Here is a 19,716-nt window from a genome sequence, read left to right as displayed (position 1 = left end):
TTTCCAAGCACCTCCCTGGCTACCTCATGATGTGTGGTGGGTAGCTTGGACAGCTACAGGACTCAGCAAGGCGGGCTTCATTTTAAATATATGCATTGCATAAAAGCCCAGGGCTTTCTGCATTGTTAATACATTTAAATTTGCTATCATGTGCATTAAAAAAAGCAGACTGAAGTAAGGCTTTATCCTAATAAATAAGGTGTTTTCAAACCTCTTAAAGAGAACCCAAGGTGGCGTTATAAAATTAACTAGGCTACCTGATCCAGGGGGCTGTGCAGATCAGGTAGCTGCCATCCTCGCAGCTCTCCGCTTCTCCGAGAGACAGTTGCCTAATGGCAGCTGTGGAAAGCCTGCAAGAAAGCCCCCATTGGGCATTTTGAGCAGGCAATAACTTTCTCCTCCCTCACCCTCAGGAATAGCAACACTCATCGTCACTAATGTAATTTTTTTTTGGGGGGGGGGGGGGGGTAGCGGGGCAGAGGAACACACAGAGGCATCGCCGAGACATGTCATGAGGCAGGGAAGATGCCTTTGTGTCCCATCTGCCTCCTGCTGTACTGCCTTTGGTTATCTTTAAACATAACTGCTCATTATCTGCTTGTGGGGTAAAAGGACCATAGAGATGTGCGTGTGATTTTTGTGTTCTTAAAGTAAATCTGAAGCAAAAAAAAAAAAATCTGATACATCCCTTTGGAGAGGGAAGGCTTTTGAGTCTACACTGCCCCCTCTTGGTAACGAAGGCTTTGGGAGCACTTGTGTTCCCAAGTGCTTCTGTAGATGCAAGCACAGTGCAGAGCCATCCGTCTTCAGGTGCACTCGGGGACATGAGTGATCCCATAGCCTTTTGAGGGTCTTCAAAGGTATATTTGACTAGTTGGTCGAATACGTGGAATTTACGCTCCAGATTTACTTTATTAGGCTATTTGAACTTTTTAATTGTGAAATACTTCTACCATTTAACTGTTTGTGTTAAGGTGTTGTTAATGAAGAAACAAAAAGCATAGCAGATCTGGTATCCAAGCAGAAGGCCAGTTGCAGTAGCAAAAGAAAAACTATAAACAAGCGACGTGTCTGCATTCACCAAACGGATTTGGTAAGGCGGGGTCGAATTCCACCAGTCCTTCCAGCTTCAGTGAAGAGTGACCTGAGGGACCTGCTCTCCATCTCTCCATTGCTGGTCTCCAAGTTAGAAACTGCCTTCTACAACCGCTTTGGCCGCAGTTTCCAGTATACTCGATATGGGTTTTACTCTTTAATAGAAGTCCTGAGATCTGTGTCTGACATGGTACTAATGACACAAACCAGAGCAGGGTCGATGCTGATGCTGAGGACTCCTGTTGTCAAGAGCAGCATAACTGGTAAGAGATGGGGCCACTTATTTTTGTTTTTATGGTATTTAGTATACTGTTGGGTTACGTGATTTACTTATTGCAATTCTTTTTAATGTAAAATGGTCTAACCAATATTTTTCTCACCTTTTTAGGCTCATTCTCAAGTGCTCTTGCTAAACCTAATGTTCACAACCCTCTGGCTAATGCCACGTCTAAACAACCTTGTACTGCTACTATAAGTAACACACAGCAGTTTAGCGGAAAGCCACCCACCAAAGATATTCCTTTGCAACCAGCTTCTTCATATAAACCACCTACAGCACCTGCATTTAAACCACCCACAGCATTTTCAACTGCTCCATCCTCTGGTCCTAAAGCACTTTTATCTAAACCACTCACAGCACCTTCATATGCTCCATCCACTGGTCCTACAATACCTTCATATAAACCACCCACAGCACCTTCATATGCTCCATCTGCTGGTCCTACAGCACATTTATCTAAGCCACCTACAACACTTTCATCTGCTACATCTGTTGGTCCTTCAGCACTTTCATCTAAACTATACACAGCACCTTCATATGCTCAATCTGTTGGTCCTACAGCATCTTCATGTAAACCGTACACAGAACCTTCATATGCTCCGTCTGCTGGTCCTACAGGACCTTTATCTAAACCACCCACAACACCTTCATCTGCTCTTTTCACTGGACCCACAGCTCTGGATAAGCTTTTTATGGCAGCAAAGGCTGAGTATTATGCCCGCCACCAGTCTTTTAATGGCAACGATAAAGAAAATGAAGACTTCAAAGGAGGAGACTGTTGTCCTTGCCCTGCACCTAAAACACAGAATCATAATAGTAATTCATCTACTCACCTGGAGTTACCCATAGAAGTTGTGCCTTCTAAAATGACAACTGACTTGAAAGCGGATCATTCTGAAACGACTGTGGATTGTTCCTTGCAGGAGCTGCAAGAGCAGGTAAGCTTTAAGGGAATGTTCTCTCTGTCTCTCACTTACTTACACTCTCTCTCTGTCTCTGTCTCTCTCTCTCTCTCTCTCGCTCTCTCTCTCTCGTTGTTGGTTTTGTACTCGTGTTGTTTTGTTTTAGTTTTTTCTTTTTTCTTATTTGCAATATTGATTAGGCACTTAGAAACTGTTAAAATGGATAGTTCAGAATTACCCCAGTCCTTCGTACTTCTAAACACTGTATAAATCAAAAATTTGAGATCAGATTCCGGTCATACAGAGACCACCTTACCTTGCATCCTAAGTCTTTGGGGTTGAGTCACTAAAGGTCGGTAACATTTCTGTGTGGCAGGTAGTGCAGTCTTACAGATTTTAATGCCAGGTGCCTAATGCACATTGCACAAAAAGCATAACTTATGTTACCTAGGTAACGTGTGCATTGCTAGTGTAAGATGAGTTGTGCTATTTACGTAACATATATATTATGTACGTGGCACGAGTATCGGTAAACTTGAAGCGCACAATTTTTGCCAACCTTTAGTACATCAACCCCATTCTCCTCCACACAAATAGGAGCCTCAAACCAGTGCAGCTCGGAAACAGAAAGAAGAGAGTTTGCATAAATATCCCATAGGGGAATGCTAATAGTTAATACACTACCAAAAGCAAAAATTTTCTGCATGTAAACTTAGAAACTTGTAAGAGTCTGGACAATATGTCTCCGTAAGATGCACAAAATGACCTGAGAGGTGCCTTTGAGCCCATAAGGGATCGTACACCTTGACACCCAATACCAGCTGTAAAGTATACAGAGAGCATAGGTGTCTGCCTGGCGAAACGGGTGGGTAGGGTGATCAGAGAGCACAGAGACAAAGGGGAGCCCAAATGGTGCAGTATGTCACAACAATGAGTAAGGTGATGTAAAAGATTGTGGAGGGTCGCAGACTGGGCAACTGACCACTGTAGGCAAGTGGAGATGAATAAACCCAACTCCACTCGAGTGTCCAGAAGAACTGGATGCAGGCGCTCTCTTGGTAAAAGATTTCAGATAGTTGTAGGGGTGGGTAAACTCAACAAGATAGATAGAACATCCCTCCCAAACGAGGGGTGGGGTAACACAAGGGGGGAAGAGGTGCCCAGGGTATGTTAAAAATAGCTAAAATTGAAAAAGGTCGAGGTGGCTTACCCTCAATGAAGACATTCATAGAATGATTTACGAACTTTAATATGCACTTGGGCAACGCGTTTCATGGGTCCTTGCCCACTTCCTCAGGCTGAATACAGTGCCAAATTGTCTCAGCCAGCAGAAAAGGTGCCTTTTTGTTTTGTCTGGCTCTAAAGTCCCCCGGTGCCTTATATACTATCCTTATACGGAAACCACGCAATACTGCAGATAAAATATAGGAAAAGGGAGAGAGAGAGAGGGGTGAGAAGAGAACCACAAAGTGAGGAAGAAAAACTAGAGATATAAAGCAATGGTGAGGAGGACATAGGCAGAGCCAAGGAGGTCGCCTCCGAGCTGCAATTCCACCCCCACCACGCCAAGAGGATATCAGATAGGCTCCCCAATTCACCTAATAACTTTCCCGGAGCATCAGCCTAGCCAGACAGGAGAGACAGATAGCATGAGGATGCTTTGCATGTCTGTTAAATTTGATACAAATTGGTAATTGTTAGGTGATATGTACCTTACTTAAACTTTGTTTATATTTTTAAACAATTCATTTTTTAGGACAATTCATCAACCCAATATAATCAAGTTCTATAGCTGTCCATTTCTGAAAGTGTATGGTTAGTTTACAACCCATTTTTTAGAGTGTTGGCACATGAGCACCTTGACTGAGAACTAACTGCTCTAGTTAATTAAGATAACCGAACCCTGCCTGCACAGTCAGCAGTTCCCACTTCTAAATGCTCTTATTAGGGTGCCTTCATACTTATCCCTGCAATTTATGGCCACATATTTTTTCATTTTTTGGGATTCTGTGTGTTGCATATTTTCACATCTGATTTTTATTTTCTTTGTGGGTTTTAAAAGAGAGACTGAAGTCTCTCAAAATTCAGGTTTTTTATTTTTAAAAATCTCTTTAATATCAATGCCCTAACTAAAACGCAGCATCCCCGCGGCTGCACACTAACTATATCACCCCAAAATCCCCGGGACACATTGCGAGGAGCGCTTCCGTGAAGAGGCAGAGCTTTGGACTGTAGCTCTCCCTCTACACATGTCCGTCAGCGCGGATCGCCGCCTCTCCCCGCCCCTCTGTCTTTTTTTCACTGAGAGGGGCAGGGAGCGACAGAGATACGCACAGATTGACGTGCATGGAGGGAGAGCTGCAGCTCAAAGCACTGCCTCCCTGGGCATCAAAAAGATTTTTGCTGGGGAGTTTGCGGTGATTTAGTTAGTGTGCAGCCGTGGGAGTGCGGGGTTTTAGTTAGGGCATAGATGTTAAAGAGATGTTTAAAATAACCAGAATTTTATGAGACTTGGAGTCTATTTAAGTGATTTCCTATCCCCCCCCCCCCCCCCCCCCCCCCATGCATTCCAATGATTACAAACAAATATATATGTAATTAACATTACTTTCTCATGCAAATATTTGCTTTCAGTATATCCGTTCCCCCTCCAAAAGAAAATAAATCATACGTACATGTTGGGCTTTTTTTTTTTTCTACTGAAAATTTTGCTTAGAAAACGTGCACAAGGCATGTGCAATGCGATGATATTATCTTGCATAAATGTGCGGCAAATGCAATTCCCAAACAAATTCTGTCATGTGAAAGTCCCCTTTATCTGTATTTTAATACTTCATTTAGTGGCTGTTTTTCTCTTTCTCTATTCTCTTGAGATTCTTGGACGTCACCCTTAACTCCATGTTGCTATGATCACTTTAAAGTTAATGGGAACTGCTAATAAAAAACAAAGCAGATGCACACCTAAGGAGAGGGAAGGCTCTGGGTCCTATACTATAGACTCTATAGTATAGGACCCAGAGCCTTCCCTCTCCTTAGGTATGCATCTGCTTCGTTTTTTATTAGCTGTTCCCATTGACTTTAAAGTGGGTCCGCGGCCCACTGCTGGTCCGTGGGCTGTTTTGTGCTGGGCTGCGGGTCTAGCCTCTTCTCCCTCCTTTTTTTTTAATTTTTTCCCCCCTTCCAGCAGAGCAGCATGCATCAGTGTCAGTAGGTGGCGTTGTTCTCATTACAACATCAGTTGTGCTTCCTCTGAACAGCTCGATGCTAAAAAAAACAACTCTCTACTGCATGCTGCTCAACTGAAAGGAAATAGAAGATGCCAGACCGCGGTGGTAAGGCTGACTGGGGATGGGGGAGGCACATCTAACTGCCTAACCTGGGAGCGGGGCTACTGAATGCTGGGGGCACATCTAGCTACCTAACCTGGAAGAGGGGCTACAGAACGCTGGGGGCACATCTAGCTGCCTAACCTGGGAGGGGTGATACAAAACACTGGTGGCACACCTAGCTACCTAACCTGGGAGGGGGGCTACAGAACACTGGGGGCACATCTAGCTACCTAACCTGGGAGGGGGGCTACAGAACACAGGGGGCACATCTAGCTACCTAACCTGGGAGGGGGGCTACAGAACGCTGGGGCACATCTAGCTGCCTAACCTGGGAGGGGGGCTACAGAATGCTGGGGGCACATCTATCTGCCTAACCTAAGGGGGGGGGGGGGAGCTACAGATCACCGGGGGCACATCTAGCTAGCTAACCTGGGAGGGAGGCTACTGAACACTGGGGATACATCTAGCTAACTGGGGAGAGGGGGCCACAGAACACTGGGGGTAAATTTAACTATCAATACTTGGGAGAGGACTACATAACACTGGGGGTAAATCTAGCCATCTAAACTGGGGAGGGGGCTACCTAATACTGGTGGAACACCTGTGCCTGTGTGAGATTGTTTTTGAGGCCCAGTGGTTTTCCATATGCCCGCACCATAGGCCTCTTCCCTGCCCAATCCAATTTGCTGACAACAAGCCCCCCGACCTGACCCAACCCCCCCCCCCCCCCTCCTTTCCCGGGTCCCCGGACAAGTGTTTGGACAGGAAAGCGGTCCCCGGGCCAAAAAAAGGTTGGGGACCCCTGCTATAGAGCCTTCCCGCTCCTCTCGGTCCCTGTTCCAGCGCTGGCTCTCAAATTGGTATTCAACCAGTTTGATCAAACACTGCTCTCTCTGCCGCAATGGAGTCTTCGGGAGCCCGAGTGCTCCCAAAGACTGGCTGCTCCATACTGCGCATGAGTGCCCTCTTTCGTGCTTGCGCAGTATGGAGCCGCTTGTCTGAAGACTTCCGAAGTCCCCTGCTGCAGGGGATTTAAACGGGGGAGCCAGCAATGGCGTGCTGCTCGTGCACAGGTCGGCTGAGAGGAGGATGACAGAAGCCGGAGCATGCGCAGACTGCATGATCTGACTTCCGCTTCCAGGGTCACAGCGTAACTTTACTGAGAGTCGCCGGCCCCAATGTTATGTACACCGGACCGGAGGGCAGAAAGCTTTACATCACGGCTGGTAAGTGAGGAGGTATTACCATATATTTGTGGTTCTGCTTAAATGCATTCCCACACGGTCTGCTCAGGGTTCTTTAACCAGTTAAGGACCACAGGCTTACACCCCCCCCTAGTGACCAGTTGATTTTTTACAATTCAGTGCGGCAGCTTTAACAGCTCAATGCAGAGCCATACAACTTAGCGCACAAATAGATCTTACCTCCTCTTCTTCACACTGGTAGGCTTTTCTTGTGCTGGTCGCTGATCCATACTGCAATGTTTTTGGTTTTTTTATTTAATTTAAAAAAGAGCCTTTTAAAAAAAAAATTACTACAGTTAACCCTCCACCCCCCCCCCTTTCCCCCCTAAACTGGCCCTAGGCAGCAATCCATAGGCTTCGCCTCCTCTCATAGCCTGAGTGCTTAGATTGTGAGCAGCTCGGAGGGACAGCTAAGTGTCCCCTGTACAGCGCTGCACTAGATCGCAGTGCTGTACAGATGTAAACAAACGGGTTGTTTATTTTTCTTGTTAACGGCCTGCAAGCCGCGGCTTGGCAGGCTGATCACGGAGCTCCGCTCGGTGTCTCTGCAGGGATTTGAGAGATTTGTTCAGAGGAGACACAGTCAGCAATAAAAAGCAACTGAAATGATTAACCTTCCCCCAAGGTTTACTGAAAATATGTAATTCAGGTGATACAGTGACAATATAGTAGTAGATCTGAATGACAGGGTTTAGCCATCTTAGAAACTCATTGCTCAGACAGGATATGTATTCCTCCTCTGACAATACCTCACACTTCTGTACAACTACACACAAGGAATTGTTTTCCCTGAAGTACTTGTACAACCCAAAAAGCGGAAGAGTACTACTGTATATATTGTGCTCTGTGACTGCTTTATGAGACCAAATGTAGAAAGATAATGTCAAGACTTTGTTAGGTTTTCTGTATTAGAAAGTGTTTATAAACCACAGAATCGATTGTCATTTCATTTTGTTGTTTTTTGTTTGTTTGTTTACAGTTGGACAAGAACCTGAAATTATGCTTATCACAAAAGAGAGCAGGAAGCGTTGGCCCTGAGCTACGACAAGAAATAAAACATGTAGGTTAAAGGTGCTGGTTACCCTCCCTGACGTTCAGTTTCTAAACTTTTTGCCTGTTACTTACCAAAATCTGTCAAGCAAGAATGTAATATACATTTTGAGTATAATTTAGGTTTCAATCACAAAATTCTGTAAAAAAAAAAAAAAAAAAAAAAAAAGATTTAATTTTCCCTTTCTGCCGGGCCACAGTTTTTCCACTATTCAGCTATTTGGCAGAAAATGTGCAGCTTTTAGCATTAAAATTTCTGTTTGTAGTCCGGTTGAAGCCCGGGGAAGATGCGTTTTTATCATGGGGCTTTATGGGAGTGCGTAAGAGTGGGTTCCACTTACCGTAGAGGAGGCGTGTGAACAGATCCTGTTAATAAAATGGGATCCTTCTACTTTAATTACAGGATCCATACACTTTCATTAGAGCTTAATGAACATAAAAATGAGTTTTCCGCTATAGTATTCCCTCTGGAACTGCCCCATGCTAAGGAGTTCTTTCCCCAGCTTTTAAAATGATCATATGTGCCCAAAAACTATTTTTTTCATAGCAGACTATCCATTTCCTCTTCTCCCAAATAATTACCTAGCGGACAGTGAATGCACATCTAACGATATATATTTCCTCTACATGCAAATTTTTAATGTGAATCTTTGCATCCAAAAATGCAACACGTTTGTGAATGGAACTTTCCATTCAATGCAAGATTCAAGACGCGATGTGGAAAAAAATCTGCATGGTATGCTGCATTTTTTCACATTCAACAGCAATCTGGATGCAAATCGCGGCTAATGTAAGTCAGTGGGACCTCATATATTTGAGTTACAAATGTGGAAATTTGTGTTCCCAGTGCGAATGTACCCAGCATGCACAGCGTCATTTCCTTGCTTTCTTCAAACCAGCATACACAGGAAAGGCCTACATAGGAAGTTAATGCTAATGAGTTGCTGGGCATGTTATGTTGCTAGGCAGTTTTAAAATCGCAACGCTATTTGCGTTAAAAAAGCGCATAAAACGCATGCGGTTTTAAATTTGCAATGCGACTTAATGCGTGCCAGTGGAAATAAGCCCTATAGTCCTAGTGGTTTGAAAAAAATAATTTGAGTTTCTTGCACCACCAGCAGTTTAGACCTATTGTTATGTTCTGTCATTTATCCCTATATGACTCATGATCAACCAATGATTTCAGCAAATCAATTCTGCAGGTGTGTGTGTGTTGGGGATTTTCCATAGTTCATCACCATAGTCTTCTCACAGGAATACAGTTTTTCATCAATAACTGCCAATGACAAAAATGTTCAAACTTTCTGAATTCCTCTGGTTAGTATCAAATGATGGTTCAAACGATTATTCATAATGCAACCAATTAGATCAGTCTACTGTGTATAAGGACCACTATACCAGAATGGTGAAGTCTTTTCACTTAAAATAAATGTGATTTTGTTTTAACATGATTCTTTATTTTAACAGATTGTTCAAAAGTATCCAGAAGGACTTTCCATTTCAAAGCTCCCAATTCTATATAAGGTAAAGTTGCCTTATCTGTTCATATTTTTTTCTCACTGGATAGATTTGTTTGAGCTCTCAGTCACTGGGCTAAGGCCTTATTTACACGTAATCAGTTAGTACGAGTTTTTTTTCTTCTCCATAGCAGTGCATTGTGAAAAAGATTTCAGTTAAAATGCGTTGTGCGAAAGGTGCTATAGGAAAACATGGGCATTACTTTGAAAATCAGTTGTCCTTTCAGTTATAACTGAGATCAACTGATTAAGTGTAAACGGGGCTTTAGGGCCTGTTTCCACTACACGTAGATTGGATGCAGAAAAACTGACTCCAATGCCTCCAATGAAAATCTGCATCAGAAAAATCGCGTTTAGTGGAAACAGGCCCATAGACAGTCCTTGGAGTCAGTTTTTCTGCGTTCATTCTGCGTGTAGTGGAAACAGGCCCTTAACGTAAAATCTCATCAAAGGTACAAACAGAAAGAACATGCAGCTGACACTGCTAATTTTCTGCTGGAAATACTATTAACCCTCACTAACTACATTATTACAGTTGTACCGCATTCTTTGGGCCATAACATGTACTTTTTCTTCCCCAGAAGTGTGCATTGGGTCAGAATTCTTTATCTAGGAAAAGCTGTCATAGGTGTATGTTTTAAGTTTCAATGTCTATGCAAAATTTCATTGTAAACTGTAAAGTTAGAGTACTTTTTTAAAATATTGCTCTGTGACATCTCAGCATATTCCAGGCAATGAAACTCATAATTATGATATTATTTTAGTTACAGAGGCTGAAACATTGTTGTTTGTTACAAAGCATCTTTCAAATGTCAAGGTTGTAGATCAGTGTACTGTGTGAAGACTGAAAAGAAGAAGTTTAAAAATCACATTACTGCAGCAATCATATATATATATACACATTTGCTCAGTTATTACACATACATATTAATAATCAATACAGACCTTCTAAAGAAGGAAATAATTATTGTTAAACCTATAATTACACATAATATAATGTAATATTTTGAAATACATTTAAATGCTGGATTCTGCAGTGAAAGTTTCAAAACACATTAGCTGTGTTCCACAAAGTTGTTTTGACTATGATTGTCCTTTGGAATGTCAATACAACTTTGCAAGGTTTTTTCTGTTGTCCTGTATTTAGGACAATTATGCCACCTGGCGGTTTCATAGTCTTATAAAATTAATATTAATAATACAGATTTATATTTACATGATGAAATGATGACATCTGCCGGAGGAAAGGCAAATATATAGAACATGATTTTATATTATTACATTTTAATGTGAAATTGTATCTTATCTGAGTAATTGTTTTAAGAAGAATTATATAGTTACATAGTTATTTTGGTTGAAAAAAGACATACGTCCATCGAGTTCAACCAGTAATACGCTTTATATTTAAATAAGTATATTAGAAGCCCTGTATGTTTCAATAAGCCTTAAATTGCTATAGACTCTTTACAGTGTTACAGTGTCAACCTGATCAATCTTACGTCTGGGAAAGTACAAACACATTCCAAACTAATTATCAGAAGGACACATTATCAGAAATGCGTCATAAATTATATTGTTTAATGTTTGGATGTCCCAATGTCTGGGGCAAATAAATCAACCAGCAGACAAGATGGCTGGTGACGTCCATTTTTAATTAACTGCGTCAAATATGACCTATTTGTCAAAATGTCAAACACTTCAAATGATGTTAATTCTCACAAGATAAGGTAATTAAGAAGTTTATAAACAAAAATGTTATGGTTATTTTAAATGTCAGCTATTTACAGTATTCAAAACAAAGATAGCGAGCTACGCACGGAAGTTTCAGCTAATTAGAACCTGGGATTTAGGGAAAGTCCAGATTAGGCAGCCATATTTCATCCAATCACTATAAAAGTAGGACCTGAAAGCTCATAATTTGCACTAGCCTACCAATCTCCTGAGAAGACACACGAGGCAGAAGCTACCTTCCCACAAGTGGTTCTAGATCAGGGGTCTCAAACTCAATTTACCTGGGGGGCCACAGGAGGCAAAGTCAGGATGAGGCTGGGCCGCATAAGGAATTTCACAATTGCAGCGCATCGCCGCCTCTGCCCGCCCCTCTCACTCTTCCTTCACAGAGAGGGGCGGGGAGAGGCGGCGATCCATGCAGCGATTGACGTCAGGAGGGGCAGAGCTGAAGCTGAAAGCTCTGCCCCTTCCAGGAAATTCCGACGGATTGCCCCCCCGGGCGATTTGGGGGCTCTGCAGCCCTCGTTTAGCGGCGGGGATGCGGCGGATTACTTGGGAGCACTGAAGCGAACTATAAGGAAGCTTTTGCCGGCGAGGGCCACAAAATATTGTATCGAGGGCTGCAAATGGCCCGCGGGCCGCGAGTGTAATATGCTTACTATTCTGGTGATTTACTTTATACATTTTCCAGCATTAAGTTCTGTTAAGATGTTAGTAAGAAGTTTTTTAGAAGCCATTTTTGATGCTATTTCTTTAAGATTACTACAAATTTTACACAGCTACTAGATACACAGCTATTAATACAGATGAGACTACTTTTGATCTTATTCTACATAACACAACTGTTATATTATTTTTTTAATGTACTTAGAAGATTAATGATCGCTTGGCTATAAAGCCTTGATGAGATGGAATACTGTTAGAAGAAAACACTACTTGGAACTGTTCATATTTTGTATATATGCTGTATTATAAACAAATACAATTTTTTTTATATAAAATCATATACTGGGTGCTCTGATTCATTTCAAGGTATACCGTCAATCTATAATTACTGTTATAGAGGGTTCAGACCCCACTATGCTGGATTTATATGATAGCAACGCTTTAAAGAGAACCCGAGGTGGGATTTAATTATATTAGTGGGGCACAGAGGCTGGTTGTGCACACTATCACCAGCCTCTGTTGCCCTATGGTGTTCCCCCAGGACCCCCCTGTGATCTGCTGTCCCCTCCGCAGTGCTAGCGACACGCAGCGTGTCGCCAGCACAAAGTTTACCTATGCATGTCTGTCAGCGCCACTCCCCTCGCCTCCTCTGTATCGGCGCTACCTGCCCGCGTCCCTTCCCTCCAATCAGCGGGAGGGAAGGGACGCGGGCGAGTAGCGCCAATACAGAGGAGGCGAGGGAGCGGCACTGACAGACACGCATAGGTAAACATTGTGCTGGCGACACGGCGGAGGGGACAGCAGATCACAGGGGGGTCCTGGTGGCACACCATAGGGCAACAGAGGCTGGTGATAGTGTGCACAACCAGCCTCTGTGCCCCACTAATATAATTAAATCCCACCTCGGGTTCTCTTTAAAGGCTGGTCCTTTACTGAGTTAGCATTCATGAAAAAGGCAAGAACCGCTCAGGTTTTTGACAGGTGTTATGGTCCAAATGCGTGCCAGGTGTCTTCCTACAAACAAGTGCGCAGTGGAAGCACTTACCCATCCAGCGAGCGTGCTCCCAAGTCTTCTCCTTGGTGTCCAGCCAGCTATAATGACAAATCTTGCTTGCAGTGCCAAGTCCTTTAAGGGGCGTTTTTTTTTTCCTGGTTATTCGCGCCCCCTCACTGACCATGGCGTGTGACTGACCTGGCCACGGCGTGTCAGCACTGCACATCATGCATGACCCCAGCACACATGCACCAGTTAGGTCACCCAGTGAGAGTGCGCCAATAAACTGAGAAAAACGGAAGCTTTGGAGGAGCAGCATGATCTGTCAGAACAGCGGCTGGAGACAGAGGAGGAAAGAGTTTGGAGCAGGCCAGTAACCAGGAAGGATGGACACCTTGGAGAAGCAGTGTAGAGCAGCAGGATCTGTCAAAAGAGTGGCGGGAGTTGGAAGAGAACTGAACTTTTAGCGCACCGGCATGATCGGGTAAGGGCTTCTGCTGCGGTTATTAGTGTAGTTGGTGGGGCAGCAAGGGTTAGTGTAGCTGGTAGCGCAGCAGGGGTTAGTTTAGGGTATTTAGTGTAAAAAGTTTCACAAGACCCTCCCTGCTCCATGGACACACCAGATTTAGTTTGTTTGTTTTTTTTTTTTTTTAATGATATGCAATCATATCTAATCAACCAGCCACGTGGTAGCAGTGCAGTGCATATACCATGTAGATACTGGTCAGGAGCTTCAGGTATTGTTCACATAAAAGGTTTAGTTAAACTAGGTCATCTGCCCTTCACTTAGATGGACTGGGCAGCAGGCTCAAAATGGATAAATCTAGGACTGCAATGTTTTTATGAGCCAGTTTACATTGAGGCTCTTTCGCACTATACGTGTTGCTTTGCAGTACCCTCCCCCGCTGCCGCTTGTTTCGAGGGCAATGTAAGTCTGTGGAGACTTGCACACTATTATGATGCGGTGCGGTGGAAGTAGCAAAATTGGCGCAAACACTGCAGTGCGTTGCAGCATTATCCGTGCCGAACGCATAGATTATGCAGTAATGCAAGTGTATAGCGTTGCGGTAAGGGTAAGCGATTGTGATAGCGGCACGCATGTGCAGAGCAACGGTAGTCCAGTGACATATCTTCTATCCAGCAGTGTGTACGTCACTGAGCAGGGGGCAGCGCCACACATTACTCTGTTGTCGGACTAAGCCACATGGTAATATGCAAGAGGACATGGTGTGGTGAGATCATCCTGCCCTGGGCTCTCCGGAGGACGGTCGCTCTGCATAATATCTGAAACTGGCCTTACCCATCCCATTTGAACAGGGCTCTGGAGTCAGTCGGAACAATTTTTGGGTACCTAGAGTCAGTTGGTGGTTTCATAAACTGAGGAGTTGATTTTTGTATCAACTCCACAGCCCTGTGTTTTAGTTCTTTCTGGCCTATTGTGTAAAAATCTGGACCCAGACATGTTTGTGAACAGCGGATTGTGTTGCTATTCATTTGATGTAAAGGCGAGGGAAGTAGGTTGGATTAACAGAGCTACTAGCGCCTTACCTTTACCATGAATGAAAATAGTTGGGCATACAGCCCTGAGGGCATTATGGTCACAGAACATTCATAGTGGCTCTGGACAAGAAGAGTCCTAGCTGATCAGAGTACTGAGGACCACTAGGAGCCTCCTGAAAGAGACACTGAAGTGAAAAAAAATATATGATACAATGAATTGGTTGTGTACTATGAATAATTACTAGAAGATTAGCTGCAAAGAAAATATTCTCATATTTTTATTTTCAGGTATATAGTGTTTTTCTAACATTGCATCATTCTCTAATATGTGCAGATTACACAACACTCAGCATTCAAAATGATTCTTTCAGAGCAGTCTGTGAACTAATGACCTCTCCTCTGGCAGAGAAAAAGACATTTGTTTACTTACAGTTGAGATAATTAAAGTCAGATAACAGCCCTCTCCACGACTTTGAAAGTCTCGTAGAGCTTAATGACTTTTTTGCATAGAGATAACAACTGGAGTTTCTTAACTCTTCCTGTACTGGAAACAATTAGACTGATGTATCTGATCTTAATGTTTTATTTCTTAGCTGTACTACACATACAAATCATAATATCATACATTTTTTTTCGCTTCAGTGTCTCTCTAAGGAACCTGAATACAGTATCTGGTTTTGTCACTGGTTTCTTTTGGGGTTTTTTTTTTTATTCACATTCCCAGAGGTATGTACAACTGTTTATATTATTTTTCCTCTATAAATGGTGGTAATGTCAATAAAAACAGTTACATATACACCAGGATTGATAGAATTTATGTGGACCAATATTTCCTGGGAGCATTAAATGCCTCAAAGATTGAATCAATGACTATCTCAGACCATACTGCCGGCTGGGTGGAATTGACGATAAGGCTTGCCTGGCAGACAGTGGCACTGGCGTCTGAATGAAACACTGTTAGATGATCCAGAGGTTGTTAAATCCTTCCAGTCCCCTGGAACGTTCTGCGCCTGCGCAGTAGTACTGCGCTAGTACAGTAGTCACTGTTTTTCCTAGCCACTCTAATGTACCGTGGTAGCCTCTGCTTTGTTATTCAGTGAGGTTCTTCAGCACGTGTGCAGCCTTTCTGCACAAACTCCCGCCCCCACCCCATCTCACTTTCGTTGCCAGAAGCAAATACTGGAGGCTACTTTGGGGCAATGGAGCGGCCGGGGAGGATGGCGAAGAAGCCCACGAGGCACATGGGGCTAAAGGAAGCCCTAGGTAAGTATAAATACAGCAGTATGTACCATCTCAGATACACTTTAAAGGAATTGGCTACTGTTCATGATTTTGATTGACACAGAATCGATTTTTGGATTCAGAGTATGGTGGCACAGTGGTTATCGCTCTCGCCTTACAACGCTGGGTCTCCTGTTCAAATCCAAGCCAGGTAAACATCTGCAAGAATTTTGAATGTTCTCCTCATATCTGCATGGGTTTCCTCCGGGCGCTCTGGTTTCCTCCCACATCCTAAAAACATACCGATAAGTTAATTGCCTTCCCCTAAATTGGCCCTAGACTATGATGCATACACTACAAGATACATACAGATAGACATATGACTATGGCGGGGATTAGATTGTGAGCCCCTCTGAGGGACAGTTAAGTGACAAGACAATATATACTCTGTACAGTGCTGCGTAAGATGTCGACGCTATATACCGTAAGTACTAAATAATAATAATAATTCAGAGCATGGAGGCACAACATCGTTCAGATCTATTAGTCAAGGAGAATCGCATAGGATCTCGCTTGTAGTGTGTAGGCTACTAGTCTATCGACTTTTGATCAACCACACCAAAGTTGAATGCTCAATGGAAAATCAAGCAGTGTATGGGTAGCTTTAATCCAGTGCCTTTCTAACACCTTCCTGGCCATTTGCAAAGTTTCTTCAATTAAGCACTTAACTGCTTTGTCAAAACATTCATTGGAGTTAAGATTTAAAACAAAAATAATATTGGGGGGGGATTGGGTTATGCTGTATATACCATATTTTTCAGAATATAAGATGCACTTTTTCTTCACCGAAACTGTGGGAAAAAAAGTGGGTGCATCTTATATTCTAAAGGTACGGTATTTTGGCCCCAATAATATACTTACCAGAACCTGCTGCCGTGATCCTCTTCTCCTCTAACTGTGTTAATCCGAGAAACCCAGCCGTCATCCAGGATAACACTCCAGTGTCCCAGCTGCCTGCTCCTCTTCGCTGCAGTCTCGTATGCATACTACAGCCTTGCGGTGTACGTGTGCTACCCCCCTGCCCACATCCTCCATAGTTACAGCGTCATCTTAGTTACAGTGCCCCCTTCTGTGTGACGAACAGCGCATGTGCACCAGGGTCACGCACGACCCCAGATTACTGCAGGCAGACGGAGGAGGAGAGGATCACGGCGACAGGATCAGGTGAGCTGCAGTAGGGGTTAGTTAGTTAGTGAAGTGTAGTTTGGGTTGGCTGCAGGGGTTAGTTAGTGAAGTGTAGTGTAGCTGGTGGGGGCAGCAAGGGTAAGTGAAGTGTAGTGTAGCAGGAGTTAGTGTAGATAGGCAGTGTAGCTTAGATATTGTGGGGTTAAAGGTCCCTAAGATGCCCCTGCACCATAGACGCACCTAGGTTTATTTATTTTCCTCTGCTTTTTGCCCTCTAAAACTAGGTACGTCTTATATGCCGGAGCATCTTATATTTCGAAAAATACGGTAGTCTAATATAAAAATACAACTGATTTCTTTATAGCCAGGGATGTTTTACGTATGGAAAATATCGGTAATGTGACCTAGTTTATAGGTATAGGATTTCTAGACCTCTTCTCTGTTTTCCGGTAACACTTCTGTCTGTTTTCAGCAATATACAGGGAAAGATCTGCCATTCAGAGATCTGGGATTTATGTCTGTTCTGGATCTTGTTGGATCATTGGGGGACATGCTTCATTTTGAAAACACAATGGATCAGCAAGCTATGACTCTCTTTGATGCTGAAATAAAAAGCAAAGAAAAAGTAATTGGTGAGTAGTAACCAAACTTGCTTTGCAAAGGAGATACTGAAAGCAGCAGTAGGTGGGCAGATGACCACCTCCGGTTTAGATAGCCACGTACACTGCCAAGACCCCCTCCCCCAAGTATAGATGGCCAGATAACCCCCAGTATAGATAGGCAGTATCCTACCTAATAAAAGGCACGTGTCCCTGTGTTAGTGATTTTGCGCTGCTGCGCATGTCTTGCATGGACAGCCATTGGGTTAAGACGGACCACGGACGGGTGCATGCGCGCTCGGCGGTGGCAGACCTAGACCTAGGTCACTAGTGTCCTATATTGTTGCTTGCATTTTAGAAGATAAATGTTTTCTATTTCTCATATAAAGAAATTGTTAAAGGGATCCCAAGGTGAGAGGGGCATGGAGGCTGCCATATTTATTTTCTTTAAACCAATACCAGTTGTCTGACAGTACTCTTGATCCAGTATCTAATATTTTTATGCTAGGTACACACAATACAATTTTCTCGCAGATTTACCTCCCAGATCAATTTTTTTTCTAACATGTCTGATCTGAATTTCGATCAATTTTCCGACCAATTTCCTTAAAAGCAAACAGAAATCGATTGGAAATTCGATCAAAATTTAGAACTGACATGTTGGAAAAAGCGATCTGGCAGGTAAATTTGCAAGAAAATTGTATTGTGTACCCAGCATAAGCCATAGACCCCGAGCAAGCTTGCAGCAGATCAGGTACATTACTCAGATGACTCAGGTTTTACTGGATTAGCCATATGCTTGTTCCAGGCTTTTGACTCAGACACTACTTATGCCAGAAGATCAACCGAGTGCCAGGCAACTGTCATTAGTTTACAAGGAAACAAATATGGCAGCCTCCATATCCCTCTCACCTCTGGTTCCCTTTAAAACTTACCATTGGTGTTTTTTCAAGAACCCAACTTCCTGCATGCCGACATCCTCTCAAGCTGGAGTACATCGACTGAAAAACGTGAGCCGCTGAAGCCGCTGATGGTCAAAGTCTCTAATGCTGAAGAAAACCAAATGGTATTGTAAATGTTTATGTCTGTATTGTCTTGTTAATGTAATATTGATCGTAGTGTTTAACTTACCTGGGGCTCCTACTGGACCCCGCATACGTCCTGTGCCCGTGCCGGGACAAAACGATCCTCTGGTCCCCGCCGTGAGTCACTTCTGGGTACTGGGTAATGTTGCAAACGCCTGTGCGCCCTCGTTCCCGCTGATTTCACCGGGAGCTTCCTGCGCAGGTGCAGTACGGTACTGTGCCTGTGCAGGACGCTCCCAATGACGTCAGCGAGAGCGAGGATGCATGCTGCCTGGACCGCGCAGGCGCAGTAGTTTGCAACAATAATGTCGCAAATACCCAGAGCGGATCGTTTTTGTTCCGGCATGGGCACAGGATGTCTGCGGGGGTACCGGTAGAAGCCCCAGGTAAGTTAAACTCCCTTTTTTTTTTTTTTTTTTTTTTATACCATTACAGTAGTCATTTAATATTTGAGTAAAGGAAGTGTGTTTATAGATTGAATCTATAGTGTATTTTCAGTACAGTAGGTATGTTTGTGTAATTTGTACCTTACCTTACCTAGTGAAGACCTGTCCCTTGGAGAGCCTTGGCCATCTTTAAATGTCTGAAGTGAGAGGGGTTTGGAGGCTGACATTTATTTCCTTTTAAAAAATGCTGATTGTCTCGCTGCCCTGCTGATCTTCTGCCCTTAATACCGTTAGTCATAGACCCTTAATAAGCATACAGATCAGATGTTTTTTGACAAAAATGTAACTAGATTAGCTGCATGCCGGTTTCAGGCATGTGATTTTTTTTTTTTTTTTAAACTACCGCAGCGAAAGAGATCAGCAGATGTTACCTAAAAGTATATATGGCAGTCTCCTTATGCCTCTCACTTCAGGTCTCCATTAACCATTTCAGCCCGTGGGTTGTTTTAACCTTTATAGACAAAAGGAATTTTCACATTTCAGCGCTCCTCCCATTGATTCCCCAATAATTATTTCACTACTTATCACAACAAAATGATCTGTACCTTGTTTTTTCCGCCACCAATTAGACTTTGTTGGGTGGTACATTATGCTAAGAATTATTTTATTTTAATGCAATTTAATTGGAATAATAAGTAAAATGGAAAAAATTCATTATTTCCCAGTTTTCGGCTAATATAGTTTTAAAATAAAATGTTCTACTGTGCATAAAAGCCAAACATTTTATTTGCCCATTTGTCCCGGTTATTGCAATGTTTAATTATATCCCTAGTACAATGTATGGGGACAATATTTTTGAAATAAAGGTGCATTTGTTTCAGTTTTACATCCATTACTAATCACATGCCCATAATTTAATAATATAATGCCCT

General features: G+C 43.1%; 2 protein-coding genes across 3 annotated transcripts in view; both read left to right on the top strand.

The window, feature by feature from the left end:
- LOC137522059 (tudor domain-containing protein 5-like) overlaps positions 1-2,240 on the top strand; it is a 47,978-nt gene extending 45,738 nt beyond the window's left edge. The window contains exons 3-5 of the mRNA XM_068242082.1: positions 975-1,358; positions 1,484-2,152; positions 2,215-2,240. Coding sequence (XP_068098183.1) covers positions 975-1,358; positions 1,484-2,152; positions 2,215-2,240 — 1,079 coding nt within the window. The remainder of the gene's footprint in view (positions 1-974; positions 1,359-1,483; positions 2,153-2,214) is intronic.
- Positions 2,161-19,716, top strand: part of TDRD5 (tudor domain containing 5) — an 88,510-nt gene continuing 70,954 nt past the window's right edge. For both annotated transcript variants that reach the window (XM_068239734.1, XM_068239735.1), the window contains exons 1-5: positions 2,161-2,313; positions 7,830-7,910; positions 9,368-9,424; positions 17,187-17,346; positions 18,267-18,379. In XM_068239734.1, coding sequence (XP_068095835.1) covers positions 2,242-2,313; positions 7,830-7,910; positions 9,368-9,424; positions 17,187-17,346; positions 18,267-18,379 — 483 coding nt within the window. In that variant the 5' untranslated portion in view covers positions 2,161-2,241. The remainder of the gene's footprint in view (positions 2,314-7,829; positions 7,911-9,367; positions 9,425-17,186; positions 17,347-18,266; positions 18,380-19,716) is intronic.

The sequence above is a fragment of the Hyperolius riggenbachi genome, chromosome 6 (assembly GCF_040937935.1).
Source record: "Hyperolius riggenbachi isolate aHypRig1 chromosome 6, aHypRig1.pri, whole genome shotgun sequence".
Taxonomy (NCBI): Eukaryota; Metazoa; Chordata; class Amphibia; order Anura; family Hyperoliidae; genus Hyperolius; species Hyperolius riggenbachi.
This window is presented reverse-complemented; position numbering and strand designations above follow the sequence as displayed.